This window comes from Venustampulla echinocandica (genome assembly GCF_003357145.1).
Source record: "Venustampulla echinocandica strain BP 5553 chromosome Unknown scaffold_1, whole genome shotgun sequence".
In the NCBI taxonomy this organism is placed as follows: domain Eukaryota; kingdom Fungi; phylum Ascomycota; class Leotiomycetes; order Helotiales; family Pleuroascaceae; genus Venustampulla; species Venustampulla echinocandica.
This window is the reverse complement of record NW_022474206.1, coordinates 1,042,097-1,062,451: the sequence shown is the minus strand read 5'-3', so window position 1 is coordinate 1,062,451 and position 20,355 is coordinate 1,042,097. Positions and strand designations below refer to the sequence as shown.

The 20,355-nt window shown below is 48.2% G+C and overlaps 7 protein-coding genes across 7 annotated transcripts in view; 3 read left to right on the top strand and 4 right to left on the bottom strand.

Annotated features, from left to right (window-relative positions):
• Window positions 1-1,927: 1,927 nt before the first annotated feature.
• Window positions 1,928-4,627, bottom strand: BP5553_02889 (Carnitine acetyl transferas-like protein; the record flags this gene model as incomplete). Its single annotated transcript, XM_032011512.1, has 2 exons — window positions 1,928-4,167; window positions 4,213-4,627. The coding sequence occupies 2 exons, from the start codon at window positions 4,625-4,627 to the stop codon at window positions 1,928-1,930; spliced, it is 2,655 nt and encodes an 884-aa protein (XP_031871205.1).
• A 2,937-nt stretch (window positions 4,628-7,564) lies between these two features.
• On the bottom strand, window positions 7,565-8,266 carry BP5553_02888 (uncharacterized protein; the record flags this gene model as incomplete). The annotated part of the gene is made up of 1 exon (XM_032011511.1): window positions 7,565-8,266. One exon carries the CDS (start codon window positions 8,264-8,266, stop codon window positions 7,565-7,567), a length of 702 nt encoding a protein of 233 aa, XP_031871204.1.
• Window positions 8,267-9,410: 1,144 nt separating this feature from the next.
• Window positions 9,411-10,279, top strand: BP5553_02887 (Uncharacterized protein; the record flags this gene model as incomplete). The annotated part of the gene is made up of 2 exons (XM_032011510.1): window positions 9,411-9,716; window positions 9,785-10,279. The coding sequence occupies 2 exons, from the start codon at window positions 9,411-9,413 to the stop codon at window positions 10,277-10,279; spliced, it is 801 nt and encodes a 266-aa protein (XP_031871203.1).
• Window positions 10,280-10,975: 696 nt separating this feature from the next.
• BP5553_02886 (uncharacterized protein) lies at window positions 10,976-11,329 on the bottom strand (the record flags this gene model as incomplete). Its single annotated transcript, XM_032011509.1, has 1 exon — window positions 10,976-11,329. The coding sequence occupies one exon, from the start codon at window positions 11,327-11,329 to the stop codon at window positions 10,976-10,978; it is 354 nt and encodes a 117-aa protein (XP_031871202.1).
• A 1,344-nt stretch (window positions 11,330-12,673) lies between these two features.
• On the top strand, window positions 12,674-14,833 carry BP5553_02885 (uncharacterized protein; the record flags this gene model as incomplete). The annotated part of the gene is made up of 3 exons (XM_032011508.1): window positions 12,674-13,091; window positions 13,145-13,966; window positions 14,019-14,833. The coding sequence occupies 3 exons, from the start codon at window positions 12,674-12,676 to the stop codon at window positions 14,831-14,833; spliced, it is 2,055 nt and encodes a 684-aa protein (XP_031871201.1).
• A 1,061-nt stretch (window positions 14,834-15,894) lies between these two features.
• BP5553_02884 (Uncharacterized protein) lies at window positions 15,895-16,978 on the bottom strand (the record flags this gene model as incomplete). The annotated part of the gene is made up of 2 exons (XM_032011507.1): window positions 15,895-16,306; window positions 16,356-16,978. 2 exons carry the CDS (start codon window positions 16,976-16,978, stop codon window positions 15,895-15,897), a joined length of 1,035 nt encoding a protein of 344 aa, XP_031871200.1.
• Window positions 16,979-17,395: 417 nt separating this feature from the next.
• The window catches only part of BP5553_02883 (uncharacterized protein), a gene marked incomplete at both ends in the record, with an annotated part of 3,397 nt that continues 437 nt past the window's right edge, over window positions 17,396-20,355 (top strand). The window contains 4 exons of the mRNA XM_032011506.1: window positions 17,396-18,074; window positions 18,130-18,264; window positions 18,313-18,651; window positions 18,701-20,326. Of these exons, the coding sequence (XP_031871199.1) occupies window positions 17,396-18,074; window positions 18,130-18,264; window positions 18,313-18,651; window positions 18,701-20,326 (2,779 nt within the window). The remainder of the gene's footprint in view (window positions 18,075-18,129; window positions 18,265-18,312; window positions 18,652-18,700; window positions 20,327-20,355) is intronic.

Here is a 20,355-nt window from a genome sequence, read left to right as displayed (position 1 = left end):
ATGATGATCCTCCGCCGAGATTAAACGATAACGATAAGCAGCAGCAGAAGCAAGAGGATAAGGGAGAATGCCGACTTGCCAGCAGAGCGGTTATATTAACATGGTCTCAGCTACGTGGAGTATCCCCGTTCCAAACCTAAACGCTCTATGTACCTGGGTAGGTTTCCAGCAGTGATGGCTCTGGCTCTGGCTCTGACCACCCTCTGTTTGTTAATTTCAACAAGCTTCTCGCTATTGCTTGCAAAAGACCAGCAGACCCAACTACTCCCTCTGGGGGGCTGTTGTTGTCCATTGCCGGTAATGCCGTGTTAGGACTGCGGAGCTGTGCACCCTCCTCGGGGCTCACCAACAAACATACGTATAACAAAATGTAGTGAGACAATACGAGTATTCTTTACCCAGTCTTAGAGAAAGTCACCGCCCGCCTCGCCCCTCACATCCACAGAGCATTTCATTACCCAGAATGACGTGGCCATCGAAGTTGATAACGCAGTCTCCGGAACGAAACAAGCCATCGTAGCGCCAGGACACGCCGAGTTGCTGCAATAAACAACTCGGAGCCTCTCACAGAAGCCCACAATAATAATTCCCGCCAGATTACAAAAACCAGCACATGTACTACGCACCTACGGATGAAAAGCAAAGTCCTCTACATCCGATAGTATCGCTCAGTGGTCGGTGCCAAGTTTCAACAAGCGACGCTGCTGACGCCCCCTTCATCTCATCAATAAACAATATTGGTTTCTCTCAGGCGCGGGCGCTGACAGAGTTTGAAACACGCCAACATTTTTTATTTTCCTTCTTTCTACGAAGTTCTTCTCTCTGCTTCTCACTTATATCATTTTCATTTCCACATGCTTACGTGTTTGCTACTAACAAACATACTGTCATCGAGTGTTTGCTTCCCCCCTATCTCCACCATCTCCACCATCAATCCTCTCACGTCCCTCTACTCCTTACAAACCTCCCTTGAGCAGGTTTTATTTTATTTCGTATTTCCCCCAATCGCCCCCACATCCTGGCAGTTGCCCGTAAATCGCCAATATTGAGTGCTTTTATTGCGCTCCTCAATCCTCCAGGAATTGGGATTTGCTTGCCGAGCGGCACGTCTTGAGGTATCTCCGTACAATAATGCAACACCCACGCCACCCACAGCATCGATGTAGGTAGTACGCCGGGGTACGGAATCGTCACTCATACTAATGTTGCTTTTGTGTGCGAGATTACGTGTTTCGTGAATCATCTACTGTCATTGACTACATCGATTTGTTGCATTATTGTAATTCCAACACCAGTTAGGGTACCACGTAAAATCAATTTATGCTTTAAGCGGCTGCCCTCTTGTATCAAAAACCACGTTTATAAGAAATATACAGTGCTAGAACCTACCTTCATCCAATAATACCTACCTAAGGAAGAAATATAATGGGAGCATATCGTCGTCATGTGATATCGCTGTGTTGCACTGGAAAACTTCGAAGGATCGCAGAGTTACATGGCATTGGACTAAAAATAGAAGGAAGCACGAACGAAGTTCAGGTATGTACTTCGTAGGCCGCCTACGGAATCCGGATCTAGATGTACATGTGCCAAGTGATTTGTGACGTGCAGGATTGACCGAGGATCAGATAATTTATCCATGCGAGGCAGTTAGTACACAGGCAGCGGAGTAAATGCCAAGGCAAACAAGAGGCTATGCAAACATTTATCTTTCGAGCAGGTACCTAGGTACGTATGTACAGTCTATAGATGAATGCATTGATAAAATGAAAATATGCAAAATTCAACTGATGAAATCAAACTCCTACTTCTAATCAAAATCAAATGGTATCCACCTTCGCAATGTGTCCCATAACATATGCACCCAAGAAATTCTCGTCGAAGGATCGCTTCTCTACACTCCACTCGCTCCGCCCCCCAAAACCGATCAATACTCATTCAACCTCAGCCTCTTCCCAATCTCCCTCCTTCTCGCACTGGCCGTAACCCCATTCGGCCCCGCTATACTCCCCGCATCATCCAGGCCCTCACCTCGCGCCTTCAGCGCCTGCAACAACATCCCGGCATCAAAAAACCCATCTGTACGCGAAAAAGAACATTCATCAGCCTCGATCCAGACTTCGATGAGTGAAGAATACTCACAGCCCCCCAACCCCTCATCATCACTCCCTGCTGACCCATCGTCCACCGGTGTGACCGATCCTGGTGTCCTCTTACCCGCCTCCGCAACCCTGATCACGCGGCCCCGTGGCTTTAATCGGCTCCCTGCCTTCGGACGGCTGGCACTTGCCTCGCGCGCTCGACTGGTCCTGGGGCTTGAAGTGCGGTGTTGTGTGGTGCGGAGGATGCGCCGTATTTCGAGGAGATAACTCTCTAAGGCGTCAACGAATCGTTTCGTTTGTCGGTGTTTGCTGCTAGCGCAAATGCTAATGCCATCGTCCTTGATGATATAGCCGATTCCAAATCCGTCTCCCGTCGTGGGCCCGAAGCCAAAATGTCGCAGCGAGGGATTACCACAATTCGACGAAGAGATGATCGTATTGTTCAGCTTGTCCCATCCGCTATCGGCGAACAGTGATGGCAATGGGTGGTTGTGGGTGTGACTGCGGGATGGGGATGAGTTCCCACGCTGTCTTCCATTTGACTGCTCCGAACGAATATCGTCACCGTCGGTGGACAGGATAGAATTCCTGCTGGGACTGCCAACAATCGAAGCTGGATCTCTCTCGGATCCTCCGTCTATGGGACTCGAATAACCATTACTACTCAAACCGTTACTACTTGCGGCCTCTGCTCCATTCTCATCAAGCTCTCTCTGCCAGACGCTGAAAAGGGCGTAAAGATGCCGGTCGCAGCCTTGAGCTTTCGCACATTCCCTGGTGTTGGTAACATGCTTCTGGCAAGCTCTTTTCAGTGCGTCAACCTTCTGTTGTGCTGGATTCTCGCCCCAGAATGTTTGGACAAAATCTACTGATTCGGGGGTGACGGAACGAACTGCCTCAGTACGACCATGAAGGTAGAACTTGGTCATCGCAGGTTCGTATGTGGATTCAACGCGGCCGTAGAGTCCATAATAGGCGGTCTGAAACGCCATCTGCACAAATGCATCAGGCGAAAAGCCCATCGCCGTTATGAAGTTCTTTCCATAATGCCCGAAGTCGAGCGTTTGGAATTCATTTTGCTGAATTAAATCAGCCAGACGAGTTTCCGCAAACCGTAGAGCAATGCTTAGTTCTGGCACCATGTCCCACTCAAGTTTGTGGGGAGTAGTGTTCACATCTCCGAAGCTATCAGGATCCCGTTTCGATGGGTCAGGACTTGTCGATGCCCAAAGACTCGGAGCTTGGCCATTGATGGTCCGAGCGAAACGAAGAATGGTATCCGTATAGACATCACTTGCAAACCGCAGAACAGTATGGCCGTCGACACCAGTGTGTTCAAAATTGATGCCGGCACTGCCGTTCTTGCAAACAATTATCTGTAGCTTGTCGTACCATCGGTTTGTGCAGGTACCCACTTGCACGCCTTTCTCGACTAGACTAGTCCCACAAAGCATGTTCTGGCAAATCGCTGCTCCAGAAGCTGGTTCTGTATAGTCAAGGCAAAGGATGAATAAGGCAGAGTCTACTATCCCCAGACAATCTGCGTTATTCGAACCTTCATCTCTAGTCAGAACATCTCTCAACCCAGACCAGACTTTCCGGTTCTCAGTACTGAGCACGCCCAAGGCACCTTTCGCGGCTTCTTGTATAGGTGTTTGCTGTGCATCATCAATGATAGTCTGGAGGTTGAGTGATATATCTTTCTCCGTCATGATTAGATCCGAGTTGTCATCCATGACATCGAACCAGTAGAATTGACCATGGCAAAGGACCACAATATGTTTTGAGTTTGGGTCCTGGCCAATATGACAACCATGCTCGGTAGGTACCCGAGCGGTGCCGAACAATCTAGAGTATTGGTACATGCAGAGTGGTGCACCCTTGACAGTGTCGGGCGGTAGCTCTTCCTTTCTGACCGCGCGCACGAATGATAGAGCAGACACTACAAGGGAGGCTGCCCGAGTGACCTGATGGTTCCGGGCCGGAGTAGGATCATCTTCCAAGAGAAAGAAGGGGTTGAGATTTAGGACAACGGGGTTATCATAATTCAGGTAGGAATCATACCCTAGAATAGGTCAGTGATAATCTTCCAGGATACACTCGCACATACAGAATTGTTCGATATAGCTCGTCTTTCCCGTGGCATACTTCCTCAATCTTTCTTGTAGCTCGGGACCCTCGGCCTTCAGGAACTCCTCCGCCGCTTGTTGGGTTTCTGCGTGTTCTCTTGAAGATTGTAATGGCTTAAGAGCAGCGAGGTACTTGTTCAGACTACTCTCCAACTCAGGAATGGGCAGCTTTGGGAGACTATCCTGCGCGGCGAAGGTGATGCCTGGCTTGGGGTGTGGTTGGTTGCTGGAGAGAGGGTCTATCTGGTCTTTATTATATTCATCCTTGACCCGCTTGGCCTTGTCAAGAGATCGACCGCTGTCTGAAGCCAGATGGGGGACACCAGGCTCTGCCAAAGATTCATTGAGGGATTTTGGCATCGTAAAGGTGCGGACTGAGGCGGTAGAGGACGGCATCGTGGTCAGCTTGGTGCCTTCAACAATAAAGCGGCGAAACAGAGGTGCTGATATTCAAACCGCGCAAGGCTGTACGGTAGAAATAATGGCAGTCTTGAAAGCAATAGGACGGCATCCCACTGGAGTTGCTGGTGGATATTTGTGAAGAAAGAAAACGGGAATTGTAAGCAGATCTACACAGTAGCCGGGCGCCTTGGTTATATCTGGGGACCGAAGCGGAGGGCAGCGTAGTGGGGACCGACCCCCATTTGTTACCAAAGTGGCCGACAGTAGATGGAGTAGATTGGACTGGAGATCGGCCAGAAGGCCCATGCAACGTGAATGCGAAGACAGAGCTCCGCGGTCATCCACTTATCAGCTAGGGTTGCATGTGCCGACAACTGCTAGATATCCGTACCACCGAGTACTGATATCTTGGCCGCATCGAGTTGGACAACGTGACATAAAAGCAATTCGACGTACCTAGACGCTGTGGCTAATATAAATACAATCTCGCATAGAGCTACAAGACTTCGAAACGGAATACAATATCCCGAATCCGTGGTTGTGCAGCTCGAATCGGGCGGGGTTCTGGAAGGAAGAGTTAGGTTCAATCTCAATGCGCCTCAGTTACCTCAACGTCAGGACTTGGAACAGGAGGGACGGCAGCGGCGCCTATGCTCCCCTCTGTTGGAGTAGTGTTGGCTTGGCCTGAAGCTTGCCTCCTTTTGCGCTCTCCTGGTCTGGGAGTCTCCACGTTACAAATATCGTTCTCGGGGCCGATTGGGGGCGAGCGCCGTGGTGGTGAGACGATGTCGAAGCTTGCCTTTTTGGTGGTTCGGACCAGAGGAGGTTGTGGTTGGATGCGCCTTTTGCCGCGACTAAAGAGCTCAAGCGACCACGAAATGCACGCACACCCGCGGCCACAGCACGGATCGAAGGAGCAAAGGCGAGAGTGGATAGGCGGGCGATGGCGAAAGGCTCCGAGAGGGTGCTGACAAGCTTTTGGCGCGCAATGGAACGGAGGTTCGAAGGCCTTGGGGCGAGGGACGTGGCTAGCAAGGCAACGCAAGCAAGTGGGGATTTGCGAGGATGCTCTTCTTATTCTCGATGAATAATGAGACCGGGGCGGGGCACGTTGCAGGTAGACGCAGGGAGGTCACAAATAAAAGATGATAAATAGCAAGCAATAGGTCCGCCAAAGCAGAGGTGACGGATGGATCGGAGAGCGAGTTGTGCTGTGCTGCGCTGCGTTGCGTTGCGTTGCCGGCGTGGTGGAGACGGTTGTTGTTCCAGCTTTCAACTCTCGCTGAGAAACTGGGGTTGTGTCGGATAAGGGCGCTGTGGATATGGCTATGGCTATGGCTATGGCTATGGATAGGGATGTGGATGTGGATACTCGGGGGGTTATGGCATCTGGGTCTGGTGGATCGCCTCCGCAAAGATGGAATCTGGAGCGGCGAATCCGCAGCCTGAGAGTGCGAGAGTGAGAGCTGTGGCAAACCAGAAGACCTCGGCACCAGACCAGATCAGGTTACCGAGTTAGAAGTATCATTTCCATTTCCCCGGAGAGATAAGGACCAATAGAGGGAAGATGCCTCTGAACTTCGTACGCTAATAATCACTACTGGGACCCCAACTCGCTCGCTCTTTCTACCACAAGAGCCTGTAGCAATAAGGAAACTAGAAGCGAGAGGTTGTTTATTAAAGACGACCTAGGTATCTATCAGTTTTGATAGAGAAGGTGCCTAATTATGTACCTACCTAGGTAGGTAGGTAGGTAGGTAGGTAGATACCGCTAGGTACCTTAGTTGTAAGAGTACGGGGTGCCTAGGTACTAAATCGTATGTCTCACACGTAACATACCACATGCCACGAATTGTAGTATCGGACAACATCGTTTTGCCCCGGAATAGAACCCTCTATAAGTACAATAATGCTTCTTATCATCGATAGTCTGCCACTAGCCTGCAAAACAGTCATTACGATTGCTGCATGTTGCGGACTATCCCGCCGTGAGCTCCCTTTGGGCGACGTGCCATATTTCGATTCCTAAGGTGGCAAAATGCCTTTGGCCTAATGTGCTTCATCCAATCTCACATCAGCCCTAATCATTCAACGTTACTGTATTGGTGTGTCTCACAAATCCTGAATCGAGGTGGTTGAGGTGTCGACATTTATTGAGACGATGTGGTACACTCGGTCGTCTTCCTCTAGCGGCAGAACATTCACTCACTCCTAAAAAAGAGGCATCCTCGACCGCTTTCGATTGCGAAACTCATCATGGGGCTTTTTTGACCCACCACAATAAGCGAAATCCCCCAAAACAAATATCAAGATCTATTATAATTTTAAAAGGCAAGAAAAAGAAGCAAAAATACTATCGTATACCCCGGAAGCAAAAGAGTTCGGCCCGGTGTCGAATGCCTACATCTCTTGTCGTTTTTATTGTTGTTGTTTTGCTTTGTTGTTGTTTCCCCTTTTTCCCCCATCGTCCCTGGCGACCCCGTAAGTACAATTTGACCCGAACCACTTGACCAAGTGTCACGCCCTTGTACTTCGGTAGCAGACATTTGCTTATTTTGTGTTATATATGCCAGAACGAGGAATGTAGCAGACATGTGACCAGCCTTAGGTGTGATCCATGCAAATTGGAGTCTCTGGTGTTCATATATTTTCTTCACCACAAACATAGATGGGCTAGCATTTGTTACCCACGTCTGCTTTTAGGAGGACGAAGCCGAAATCATATATATATATATATAGCGCCCTGCATTACAATTGACTAATACTTCTTGTTATTTAAACCCCACCTACGGCCCCTGCCTGTCTCTTTATAACACACAACTGAGACACTATATAACATAACTTTCATTGGCTTACCAAGCTGTGGAAATCCATCAAACAGCAAATCATAAACATTGGAACGCGTACAAACTCCTACAACCTCCTGTAGCATTAAGACTGCTTCTTTAACCCCATCAAATACCTCGTCCCAGAATCCAACAACCACCAAGAAGCAAGCTCATGGCTCCACTTTAGAATACCCCTCTCCAAAGGCATAGGACTCTTCTCTCCAACACGCTTCCACATAACCGTCTCACTACTACACTCCCACTCGTCGGCCTTCTCCTCTATACTTATCACCATTCGTCCACCTTTCACAATGCCCATGGTCTTAATCTCAAACTCCACCTTGCCTTTGGTGCGGACAGCGACGCGGTAGGCACCACACACCAAGTCCCCCTCTTTGAAGTCCAGGGCCCGGATGTAATCATGCTTAAACGTTCGTTTCTCTTCTGGGGTAGAGACCATACGTATAAGGTAGGCCTGAGGGAAACGGCTGGAGAAGAGACTCAAAGTATGTCTCAAATACGTAGTAAGTAGTTCTTCTTGCCCAAGCGCAGGGAAAAGAGACGCGGGAATCGATTTATATGCCCTGTCATGGACCATGAAGTATTCCGACGTGAGATCGGAGGAAGGGATGGAGGATATGCTGTGGGATGTTGATTCTGTGAGGAGCCCCTGCTTAGAGGTGCGTGAAGTTGTACGGGAGAGCGAGCGGTGCAAGTAGAGGAGGTAAGTAACTGGACAGCCTATGACAAGCACCGAGGCCACGATCTTGGGGTGCCTGGTGAGGCAAGCTGTGTAGTGGTTCATAATGGGCAGCGAATGTGTAGATTGTTGTCGTCTGCTTTTGCGTCAAATCTTGATACCAGTGCGGAATGTGAGAGTAGTTCAACGAGGGTTTGTTCTGGACGGTTTTGGAGAGTCGTCACCTGGATTAATTATATAAGCCATCAACTGAACGATAGCAAAGACTTTTATGAACAGAAGGACAACTTTATGGTGTGGTTTCAACCTTTCCGGCATGTAATTGGCCCGATATGACCCATCATGTGATTTTATTAGTTGACTTGGCAGCCAATAGTCTAGCACCAAACACCAAATGGCTGAACACATCGCAGAGGGCGAGAACGGGATTTCGAACTCGTGGCACAAAACATATTCAGCAATGGTTCTTTGGCTAGTTGAAATGCCAAAGATTGTGCACATCGCCTAATGCTGTGCGACACAAAGTAGCGTTACAGCACCATAGGAATGATCTGTCGTCTGGCCCAATCAATAAAGGCAAAGAGCATCATTTCCTGGGTGTTGCGAGGTCAGGTGCTTTTTCGATGCCGAGAGTATCTGTAGTCCACGAGAAAAATCTGCTTGTACATGTTTCGATCATAAGAGAGGAGGGTAGACTTATAATGCCTCCGCCGAGAATATGGTGGTCATGCTGCCAAGAAAACTCGAATGATACTGAAATGTGAGATTTCCAATCCCTCATAGCGTCAAGACTCTAATAAATTAATAACATACCATCTCGCATCTCGCATCTCTCCAACCAATCCACCACCAAACTATATCTGAGGAAACGTGGAGCCCTTGCATCGTGAAGTGGGGCCGGCTTTGCAAGATAATCTCGTTTCTCGACTTCGTACAGGCCGTGCAACGTAGTGCCAAAAGCAATTGTTTATCGCATACCCCTTTTGACTAGTGGTGCCCGAATTTCTCACGTCAGATGTGACGGTATTTATGTTTATATTTCAGCTAGTTTCCACTATGAGGTTTTGTACTATGCCACATATATATATCTTAATTATTTGAGTTGAACGGTGGGTTTCGATCTCCGTAGTTCGTACCACCCTGTATCTTTCAACATCCGAAAAGGGTTACTAGAGCGCAAGATCCGCGTCCTAGAGAGTGAGAAATTTTCATCCGGAGTCAAGAACTAGACAGGTGTCAAGGAGGGAAAATGGCGACAGATTTGGAACCTCGAAAGGTTCCCCTCGAGGTCTTGCATTTAAGCATGCCCAGGACAGGCTCTGTGTCCATGAAAGCGGCGTATGAGATCCTCGGTCTACCCACCTACCATGGCTTCGTCTATATCGAGAACGGTGCAGATCAGATCGAATGGGAGAAGGCGTGCGATGCGAAGTATTATGGCAAGGGCAAGCCTTATACTCGAGCCGATTTTGACAATTTCCTCGGCGGATATGCCGTACTTTCGGACTTTCCCGTACTGGGTTTCACTGAGGAGTTCTTGGAAATGTATCCAGACGTAAGTTTATTTTATCCGACTAGGTGCAAAATGATCAGTCCATGCTGATGCGCTGGTGCGTTTTACAGGCCAAGGTCGTTCTTGTAGAACGCGATATTGAAAAATGGTATCACTCGTTCAATACCCATATCATTACCGCCATGTACAACTGGATGACCTGGGTCATGCTCAACATGGTCGAGCCATTTATACGTACTCGACCCGCAGGCACCATAATAAAAATGGAATATGGAATGTTCAACTGTTCTAATAAAGCAGAATTCCAGGCTAGTGCGCGAGACACGTATCGACGGCATTATGCGAAGGTGCGCGAACTGACTCCAAAGGAGAATCTGCTTGAGTACAAGTTAGGAAGCGGCTGGGAGCCCCTTTGCACGTTTTTGGGAAAGGATATCCCTGATGTCGAGTTTCCTTTCTTGAATGAGAGTAAGGAATTTGCCATTTGGATGCACAACATGCAGAAGAGGGAACTTGCTCGAGGAGTGAAAGTCATCGCAAAGGCCCTGATTCCTGCTGGTGGATTGATTCTTGCAGCGCTATACTACAGGTTTTATTTGGTTTGAGGAAGCGAAGCCGCTGTGGGCAAAACCATATACAACAAGGCAAAGGCAAGAAGACCCTTTTTAAGGTCATCTTTTGGATATTTATCACGCGATCAAGCATAAAAGGCGAGGGATAACTTATAATTAATCATGGAAGGATCCAACGCATTTTTATCAGGTGCATTAAGCTAAGACTGGTGGAATAATATCGGAAATAGAGCACCATTTAAGCAGCTCCAACTGCTCTATCAATATCGCATCTCCTCAACCTTTATCCAACTATCATGAAACTTTCTACTTCTAAGAGCACACTGCGTAACTCCAAAATGGAAAACCCTCATACTGGTTTTATACTAGAATTTAGACATAACATTGTAAAGGGATACGGTGCTTCGTCTTCACATTCAATGTCTCGCGTGGCCTACTGCGATCACTTGAACCCGAAATTTGATGCTAGATAAGGTAGTCCTTATGGCAGCACTTCCAACTTAAACATAGAGTTAGGGCAATATCTGAATTGCAACCTCAGTTGTCGGCAATATCCACGCCAAAAATTCCAAGGCCGTCACAGAAAATAGCACCCCTTCCACCCCTACTCCTTTCCCCTCATTCGAGGCACCGAAGATCCCTCATACCGTGAACGCCCGTTCAGAGTCGATGGGAGAATGATTACTATGTCCTTTTCCATCCCAAGATGATATTATATTCCAGCTTTCTTTACATGACCGTACACCCACAGCAACAGCACGCGGTACAACCAGCACAGAACCCAGCAAGGCAGCCACAACACCCACTACTACCCTTCTGTTGCACTACTACCACTTCTCTCTGCGGTTGCTGCTGGCTCTGGGTAGGCCCTGGGCCTTGCACATATCCGCCTCCGCCCTGTTGGTAGCCTTGAGGCGCGTGGTGTTGTTGTTGTTGTTGTTGTTGTGGAGCATAGAAACCGCCCTGGTTCGTAGCTACCGGGGGATATTGTGCCCCGTTGTTAAGAGGAATGCTGCCCTGTTGTTGTGGTAGTGGTGATTGATATTGTTGGTAGGGTGGGAGGGAAGCGCTCTTGTCGGCCATGATGCACGTTTGGGTGGAAAGTCTTCTGAGAACTGTATCGAAGAGCTGGGAGGGGAGCGGTTGCGGGGGATGATAATAGGGATATGAGATTCCGCTCGTGAATCGTAAATGGAAGATAGTCGCAAACTGAATCAAATTGAGATAAACATGAACGAACGAAATTGCTCCAGAGGGATGGAAGTGAGAAGAGGGGGTTTTAGAAAAAACAAGCAGCACGCGCACGCTTATAGAGGTAGATTATAGGATTAAAGGCAAATGGATTAACGCTGAGGCGTCGGAGCAGCATTGGCACCTGAGTTAATCAGTACCTAATATTGGCTCCATTTCGAACCTGCAGTGTGTGGCGGCCACCACAGGCGCTTGAGTCTTCGATGGCCTATCATGGGCGCGCCACAGCGTCTCGAAATCCCCAAGGCGCTAAAAACGGTTCAACGATAAAGATTTTCGCGAGGGATGTCGGGAGGTTGACGGTGATATATGTGCAGTTTGTCCAGACTCCAGAGTACCCAGGTACTGTGTCAAGTAGGGAGGTACGTAGGAACCTACATCGCGCATACCAAAACAGTAAGCCTTAGGAGGCTGATCGCGGCATTGCCGTCCCCCCACCTCCCGCTAAACAAGATTTAGTGGATCACGGCGATACAAGTGTACGCGTCGATGCTAACTGCAGGCTAACTGCAGGCCGATTCGCAACAATGATAAGAGGCCAACACACACAAGACACACCTTTTTTGGCATCTACGACGACAGAACCAGCTTAATTTGGAAAGAAGATTGCTACCATGTATGATACCTGGTAGGCGAGGCACGTGTGATGCTACCCCCCCCCCCTGGTACTGATGACGAGTTTGTCCGGATGCGGTATACTCGATGCTCAAACTCCAAGACTTCAAACACAAACGTAAAAGCGATCTCGGCTTGCCGCATATCTAGTAGATATGGATAGCGCATTGAGTCTTTATTCTAGGTAGAATAGCTCTGCCGATAGATGGCCCTCGGCATTTACACAGCCACAGGTAATCACCCCGACTCAATCGCGAGCCATAACCCAAAAGAGGTATGCACTATGCTGATCGAAGTACGTAGTGACGGTGAAGAAAGCTTGAGGGCGCCTTATACAGAGCCTTAAGAGAACTGCTGGATTCAGCTGGAAGTTTCAGCCAATTACTTCCACGCTTTTGAATTGTCCTGCGCGTCTTGTCCCCTCTTATCCGATCTAGCGATTTCATATAAGTATTGGCGAACTGTATAACAGAAATGGCGTTCAAACTTTCATATGCATCATCGTCGCACATCCGGCCTGAGGAGACATACTGAGCATCACCACCTTCGACGGCTGCGAATATGGGTATAGTATGGAGTTATCAGAGGTACCAGAGATACCGGAGGGAGAAGAAGGCCCAAGAGCCGTGGGGCCTTGCAAGTCATGATACGGAGGGAGAGAGGACCGAAGGCATAGAATTAAAAAGTCACAAGACCAAGAACAAATCCTGTCCCCATCGACAACAGGCGCCTTTGCTGTCTGGTTCTGACCCCCCAGGACAGCAAACTGAAGGGCCAACGCATGCGTCCCAAGGTTCCCCAAGCGAACTTCGCACAACACCCTCTCCAGGAGATGAGTGCCAGATATGCCGACAAGACCGTTTGGACGCCAGGCGATATCGGTTCAAATTGATTATTGGTCTTTTCCTCCCATTTGCACTGCAAGCACTTGATCTTACAATCATTGCAAGCGCTCTCCCATGGATAGCCTCTGACTTTAGTAAGTCGATCATACGCCTCCCGGTAAAGAGTTACTCACTAACTAGTCTTTAGATCAATTTTCTCAAATGAATTGGCTTATTGCCTCGTTCAATTTAACCTCGGCGACGTTTATTCCATTTTGGGGTTCGATGGCAGATATATTTGGCCGAATGGCGGTTCTGGAAACCGTATTGCTGCTAATGATGGTTGGATCAGCATTATGCACAGCAGCGCCATTGAACGCCTTTCCCGTCCTTATCCTTGGTCGAGCCTTCCAAGGCTTGTCAGCTGCAGGAATTACAGTCGTCGTTCGAATCATCCTATCCGACAAGGTTTCCCTGGGGGAGAATGCTAAGAACACGAGCACCTTCTCTATGGTTGCAGGCCTTTCCTATGCCGTCGGTCCTGTCGTAGGCGGCTACCTTACGTCGCATAATTGGAGATGGTGTTTCGGAATTAATTTGCCTATAGCATTTGTGGCTATCGTCTCGGTGTTTCTGCTCCTCAGGGGCCAGCTTATGGGACCTCAGCCGCTGCCTGGGGTCCCAGACCAGGAGACTCCTTGGGAAGTCTCCAGCAAACAGCAAAGATTCAAGGCCAGAATATCGATGATTGATTTTGGTGGCCAGTTTCTGTTTCTTGTGGGCATGGCGCTCGTTGTATTAGCGTTGACCTGGGGAGGAGTAACTTATTCCTGGCAGAGCGGGCAAGTGATTATACCACTGGTCGTGGGCAGCTTATTGGTGCTGTGTTTTATCTACTGGGAATATCTAATGGCCCCAGGACGATATCTGGCGCGCAAGTTCCCGCTTCAACGTCCTACTATCCCATGGATCCTTATAACGCAACGGAACGTTGGGCTTCTGTTTTACATCGATGTCGCCACAGGCATGGGTATGTCGCTCAAAGCCTTCCCCACTAGTTCTACATGGCTAACAGCTCTTAGCAATGACCTCCGTCCTTTACTTTGTAGATATATACTTCACAATGGCAAAAGGCTATACAGCCAGCCAGGCCGGCGTCCAGCTTCTATTCTACACGCCCGGATTAGGGGTTGGCGTCTACTCTGCAATGTACATGTGTAACGTCTACCCCCGCCAAACCTTCACGCCTCTCTTCCTCGGCTCCGTCATTGAGGCCGTCGGCGTCACAGTCCTAACTTGGGCCCTCCATCAAGGCCACATCCCCACGATCTACGGCATGATGGCGCTCACGGGCGCGGGCACGGGTCTTCGATTTATGCCCGGCACCCTCCACGGCATCGGGTTCTTCCCAAACCACATCGCGTCCGTGATCAGCGTATTCGCATTTGCCGTCCCCTTCGGCGGTGCCGTAGGCATGACGATCATGGGAACGGTATTCAACAACAAATTCTCGCCGTCCTCCCTTCTCGCCCCAGATTCCGCTAGTAACTCCACGGGCAGCGGGATCGATTCCAATTATATCGAGGCTATCGCGCGCCTTTCCCCGGATATCCAGGACTTCGTGAGGGGCAAGGCTCGAGATGGGGTTGTGTGGGCTTTTATTGCTCTCCTGCCGATGGTGTGGGTTTGTGTCATTGCGGCCTTGTTTCTCGGGAATGTGAATATCACGAAGCAGAAGAGGGATGAGGATGAGAAGGGCGAGGTGGATTGGAGTGAGAATACGTATGAGGGCGTTTTCTTGCTTGGAGTTTTGAGAGGGCGGACTGGGACGAAGAGGGTAAAGAAGGGGATAGAAAATGGGGAGGCAAACGCAAATAGAGTCACGGTTCAAGATTAGAAGCGTGGAGGTGGGGATGCTGTAGTGGGTAATAGGGAGGTTGTCTAGATGAGATACGAGATAGATTTTATGTTTTCCTATGTAAAATATTATCATATAGGCTGGATTATACCTATAATTTACTTATTGATGTATTTACAATATCCTACTAAACTTCTATAGCGAGTCTTCTAATTCACACACTGCGCAACACTTCACGTGCTTCATCTAATACTCCTTGAATATCACCCCCCCACCAAATGAGCACCTCTAAAGAATAACACCTCTAAAGAATAACACCTCTAAAGAATAACACCTCTAAAGCATAACCAACCGGCATCCAGCATATTTATATCCCCACTCCCGTAGTGGTGTTGCTCATGCCTAACACTGACCAAGAGCCAAAATTCTCCCATTCCCAGCATGCACGCACATCCAAGTTCTAACTACTCCCACGAATAAACCCGTACCATACTATCATTCACCCAACTCCCCCCTCATTTCTCTAAACCCTTTTCCTTTCCCTTTCCCTTTTATCTGATGTTCTAACCCCCTGCCACTAGTGTATACTCAAATATACTATATAAGAGAGGTTAGATAAAATTATAAAAGGTTCTTTATATAGAAGTAAAGTTGTTATAATAAATTAGATAATAAGATTATTAAATTATAAGCGACATTTTTCAGTGCCATATTAGACTATAAGCATTTAGGTAAGTACAAAGCTCTCAACTAATTTAGAGCTAACTACTAGATTTATAAGAAACCTTTATATTCTAAATTATATAGAGCGTCTAGATTATTAATAGGATATAAATTAATTAAATTCTAGGGTAAAATAAGGTAATTCTATCGCGACGATAAGGGGTGACGTCTTTTACAAGTCCTTGTTATTGCCCCTACTAGCGCTGTGTACTAGCGTGCCGGCCCAAGGGATAGACAGCTTTTCATGTACATACTTCCAACTCACAATGATATAGGTGGGAATGTTGGATGGAGCTTGTTGGGATTGTGGAATGAAGTGTGATGAGGAGTTAGAAGGGCGCTTGACTCTCGATGCACAATACAGGTACAATAATGCGTCAGTTTAAAGCCTTGAATGCCAGCCATACCTGAAGTCCCCCTTCGAGGCACTGAATCAATCCGAAAACAATTGTTAAAGTCAGCACGAGTGCTGCTACCCAGAACGTGTACCACTGTACACGTCTTCTTCTATCTCGCCACCATTGCTTTATGTTCTTGGGTTCTGCCTGATCGAATACTTGCTTTAGTATGACAAGCCGGTCATGCCAGTATTGGAAGTGGTCGATCTGTCGTACCTCGGCCTTCAATTGTCCACATTCTCGAGCCAAAGGGTCCAGGGGTAGTCTCCCTCGTTTTTCAACTTTTAATTCGTGAGAATGGAACCATTTTTCAACCTCTCTATCGTGTTCGGGGAGGAGAAGTGCAAGTGTTCGTATCGTTTCTTCCACCAAGTCTTTTGGGAGAACATCGCTTTATCTCGTCAGCTGAGGTATTCGAACTCCAAACATAGAATACCGACCAGTTCTCATGGAGCTTGAGGAATGTCGCATAATGGAATATTTCCACAGCTTTGTCATCGTCTCTCATCCTCAAGTGATCAGCGAAATTACTCGTCCATCTCACTTCAATCCCCCCAATTTGCTCCAAGTTTGCCGCATTGAATATCCTTTCTAGCTTCACCCGCTCTTTTATGCTACTTTGCGGTACAAATTCCTTGCCGATCAAATCTCTGATTGTGCCGTCGCTCCAGCTTAGCTTCGTCTCCCCAGACAAGGTAATAGAACGACCAACTGTCGCAAATCCTCCAGTGGGCACCATTAACAAAAGGCGGACCGCGAGATTGATCGACTCTTCGATAATGTCCTCACTATCGGCCAATTCTTCTTGTTGAACTTGTGTTTGCAGAGCATCCTGCAACAAATTTCGAGTTTGTGTTGAGTCTTTGAGAATTGCTATGAGCTCTGTGATTCGAAGGTGGGACTGAGTGAGGCTATTTTCGTACTTTTCTATCGATCTTTGGTAGTATGAAAAGTAGCTCTGGCTGGTTCCAATCAACTCGTAAATGTTTCCGGAATTAGCAAATATTTTCGATATTATTTGTTGTTTAGTTTGAGACGATAGAGGGAAGTCTCGCGAATCCATCGCTGCGAACACTTTACGCTAGTTTCAACAAATCAAAAGAGAAAATATTAATAAAGTCCATCAAAATTTGAGGCGAGGCTCTACCTTTTAAAGGCGGGTTCTTTTTCAGCCTTTGGCGCCCAAAAGACGGGGTATGGGACTATACTGATTGGCTATCCTGCACCAGCAGCTCAGCTCATGAACTGCAGGCGGGGCAACACAGCCCATCCTCATCGATATCTCTGCGCAAAACCTCAATGTTTCCAGCTTTACCTCTTGCAACGATTATTGCACTATGACCGGTGGGCTCGAAGATAAAACACACTTTCACATAGCTCTTAAGGCATAAGCGCTCAACTTGTGATCTTCATGCCGCCTCAATCATCTTCAACCCTCGTAAAGGTTGCGCAGCCGACTACGAGGTTATCGTTGTCCATCATGCCTCAACCCCGTTGGGAAAACCCGCAGCTCTCGGTCGGCGCACCGCACGCGTCTCTTGATATCTTGGGCCGATACAAATGCTGGTCGCTCAAAGACGAAAGTCCCGCCCATATTGTGTGGAAGACGGTGTCCAAAGCCATTATCAGCCTGCTTGAAGATCGGTACGAACACCTCGATGCTGGGGGCTCGGACTTGATGGTGGAGATGTTTATGATCGGGCGCAAACCGACAAGTTCTAGTCCCACGATTCTATTCAGTTGCGAGAGCAAAACTTGTCGTCAAAAAGCTATGGTGTTAGTTCGGAAGAAATGGATACTGGCAGACCACCCGGGTGTTTTGATGGCAGAGTGTTCGAAACTGCCACGGCCCCTGGCTTTAGATGAGGAAACTGATGCGCCACGACTGCCTCCTGGCGTTTATCTGAATGGACCCTTACAAAGTTTTGGCACTTCTGTTCTCATCTACTCGGAAGAGGGAAAGCTACCACGAAAGGCAACTATCGGCGGCATTGTCACCATCGATCACGAACTATTCGGCGTTACAGCTGCGCATGCATTCTTCCCGACGAAGGAGGAAGAGGACAGTGGCAGTGTAGACCTCGAGTTTGCATTTTTCGGTGATGAAGAGCCGTACGACAGCGGGGATGACGAAGACCTGTTTGAATTGACTAGTCAGGGTTAGTGACACTTTTACGGCTTTGAAAGGTAAGTGTACCAACTGACCGAGAGTAGCTAGCATGTCTTCCGGATCCAGTCAATCACCGGGCATGGATGAGAGCGAGTACAGTTTTCAGGGATATGTCAGCTCAAGTTCGGATTCAACCTTGAATGAGAGGGTAATGCCGGCGAGAGATAAAGCAGTCATTAGTGGGTTTATTTTTAATATATATCATTCTATATGCTAACTCTATATAGACATAAATGGCGAGGAGAAGACAGTGAGGCAAAAGCTTGGTGAGCTCTTTGCCTCTACAAAAGCTGGGGACCGTCTTGACTGGGCTCTGATCAAGATCCGGCATTCACCATTTATATCCCAATTTACCCATCTCCAACTTATTAGCAACATGTTTTGGGAGAAATCGATATACCCAAGATCCATTGGAAATGCCACATCCGATGTGCGGGTTCTTATTTTCACTGGTTCAGATGGTGTTGTTGAAGGAAGCCTATCTGGGGTCACTTCTTTTACACTCAACTCTAAAGCTCACAAATTTCAATCATTGCTGACGGTGCGACGTTTAGTTGGCAAATTTTGTATGTGTAAGCCCTTCCATACTGATATTTGGAATGCTAACGGGCGTAGCCGATGGGGACTGTGGATCCTGGGTCTTTGACAAAGAAACTGGAGATGTATACGGACATGTTGTGTCTGGATATCCATCAACTGGTATGGCTTACATTGTGCCGTCGGTGCAAATCTTCCAGAACATTCAGCACTGGATTGGCAAGCCTGTTGAGCTATTCGCGCATACAGTATTTGAATCGCGAGCTAATGATCCTGAAAATTCGGATTCAACGATACGCGAGACAATCGTTCACGATTTTGATCCTCCTCGACCACGGAGGAGACTCTCAAACACATATGAGCATGCAGATGGGTTCCCAAGTCAACCTCCGGAACCTAACCACTCGAGCGAAACAGAACCTCCCGCTCCTCAAGTATCTGCCAAAGCACCCGTCATTCCTCGGCCAGCATATGTGGTCGACGCCGACGACGACGGGAAGGAAGTAAGCGGAACTAGAAGAAGTGCCAGCATAAAGAAGCAAAAATCCAAGCCGACAAAATCCTCCAAGGGGAAGGACAGGGTGGAAACAAAACCAGAAATTTCCCGTTATGATGCCCGCTCGAAGACACCATTGGCATCCAATCGGAGCAATAGCTCGGGATATGCATCGATATCCTCGCGAAACTCTACCGCTCCATTCGTGTCTACTTATATTCCAGATATAGAAGAGGTTGACGACGAGATGGAGGGTGGAGTCAACAAAGACCCATCGAAGAGGAAAGCGAGACCACGGCTATTGGAATTGAAAGACAAACCCCTCGGTATCCCGCCGTCACTCAATACCGGGTACCCCACGCTTCCACCAATACCTATACGTCCTCGGGCAACAACTGCACATATGTACCAAACACGCCCATTAAGCTACCATGCCACGTACAGGGCCGCGGATGGATATAGCCGCCCTCCTTTGTCCGCTTCTGCATGGGCCAATTACCAGCCCGCAGAAAGAGACCTCCCGTTTATTGAGGATGTTATTCCACAAATGGCTGCACATTTAGATTTCCGACCACCAACGGAGCTGGGATACTCGTTCGCTGAAGAGGCGCAAGATGACGATGGATATGCTTCTGCACCAGAAGGATCTACAAAATATCGATCACGGACACGCCCATCTTTAGTATTGTCCAACAGCGGCGTCGACGATGCTGCCATGCCTCCTCCCTCAAGAACGGGAATTCGAAGACGTCCACGCACGAACAATCCAGACTACTTCGATACGCTCGGAGAAAGACATCCACAAATCAGTAATGAGGAAAGTCAACGGCAGAGTTACTATAGCCAGCGTTTCCCTCACTACGACATGGAAGACTATGAAGCCAAACTCAGACATGCCGCGAGTTACGCAGAAGATGTAAGCGACTCCACAGTTCCTCTCACGGCCGAGATCCTTCGTCGCCAGCAACGTCGGCAAGCCGGCAGCAGTCGTAGCAGCCGCAGCAGCCGCAGCAGTCGCAGCACAAAGAGCTCCAGTAGCGATGGGTGGAAATCTTCCAGTACAGCTCCCACAGAATACGGAGATGACGAATATGTGCCGTTCAAGGTTACAGTACAGGCTCGAGTAGTGGTAGGCGGGAACGAAATTGAGTGTGCTGAGGGTGGAGAAATTAACATCCAAAGGGCTAATGCTAAGAGACCAACTGGTAGTATTGGCACAGCTAGCACTAGCAGCGAG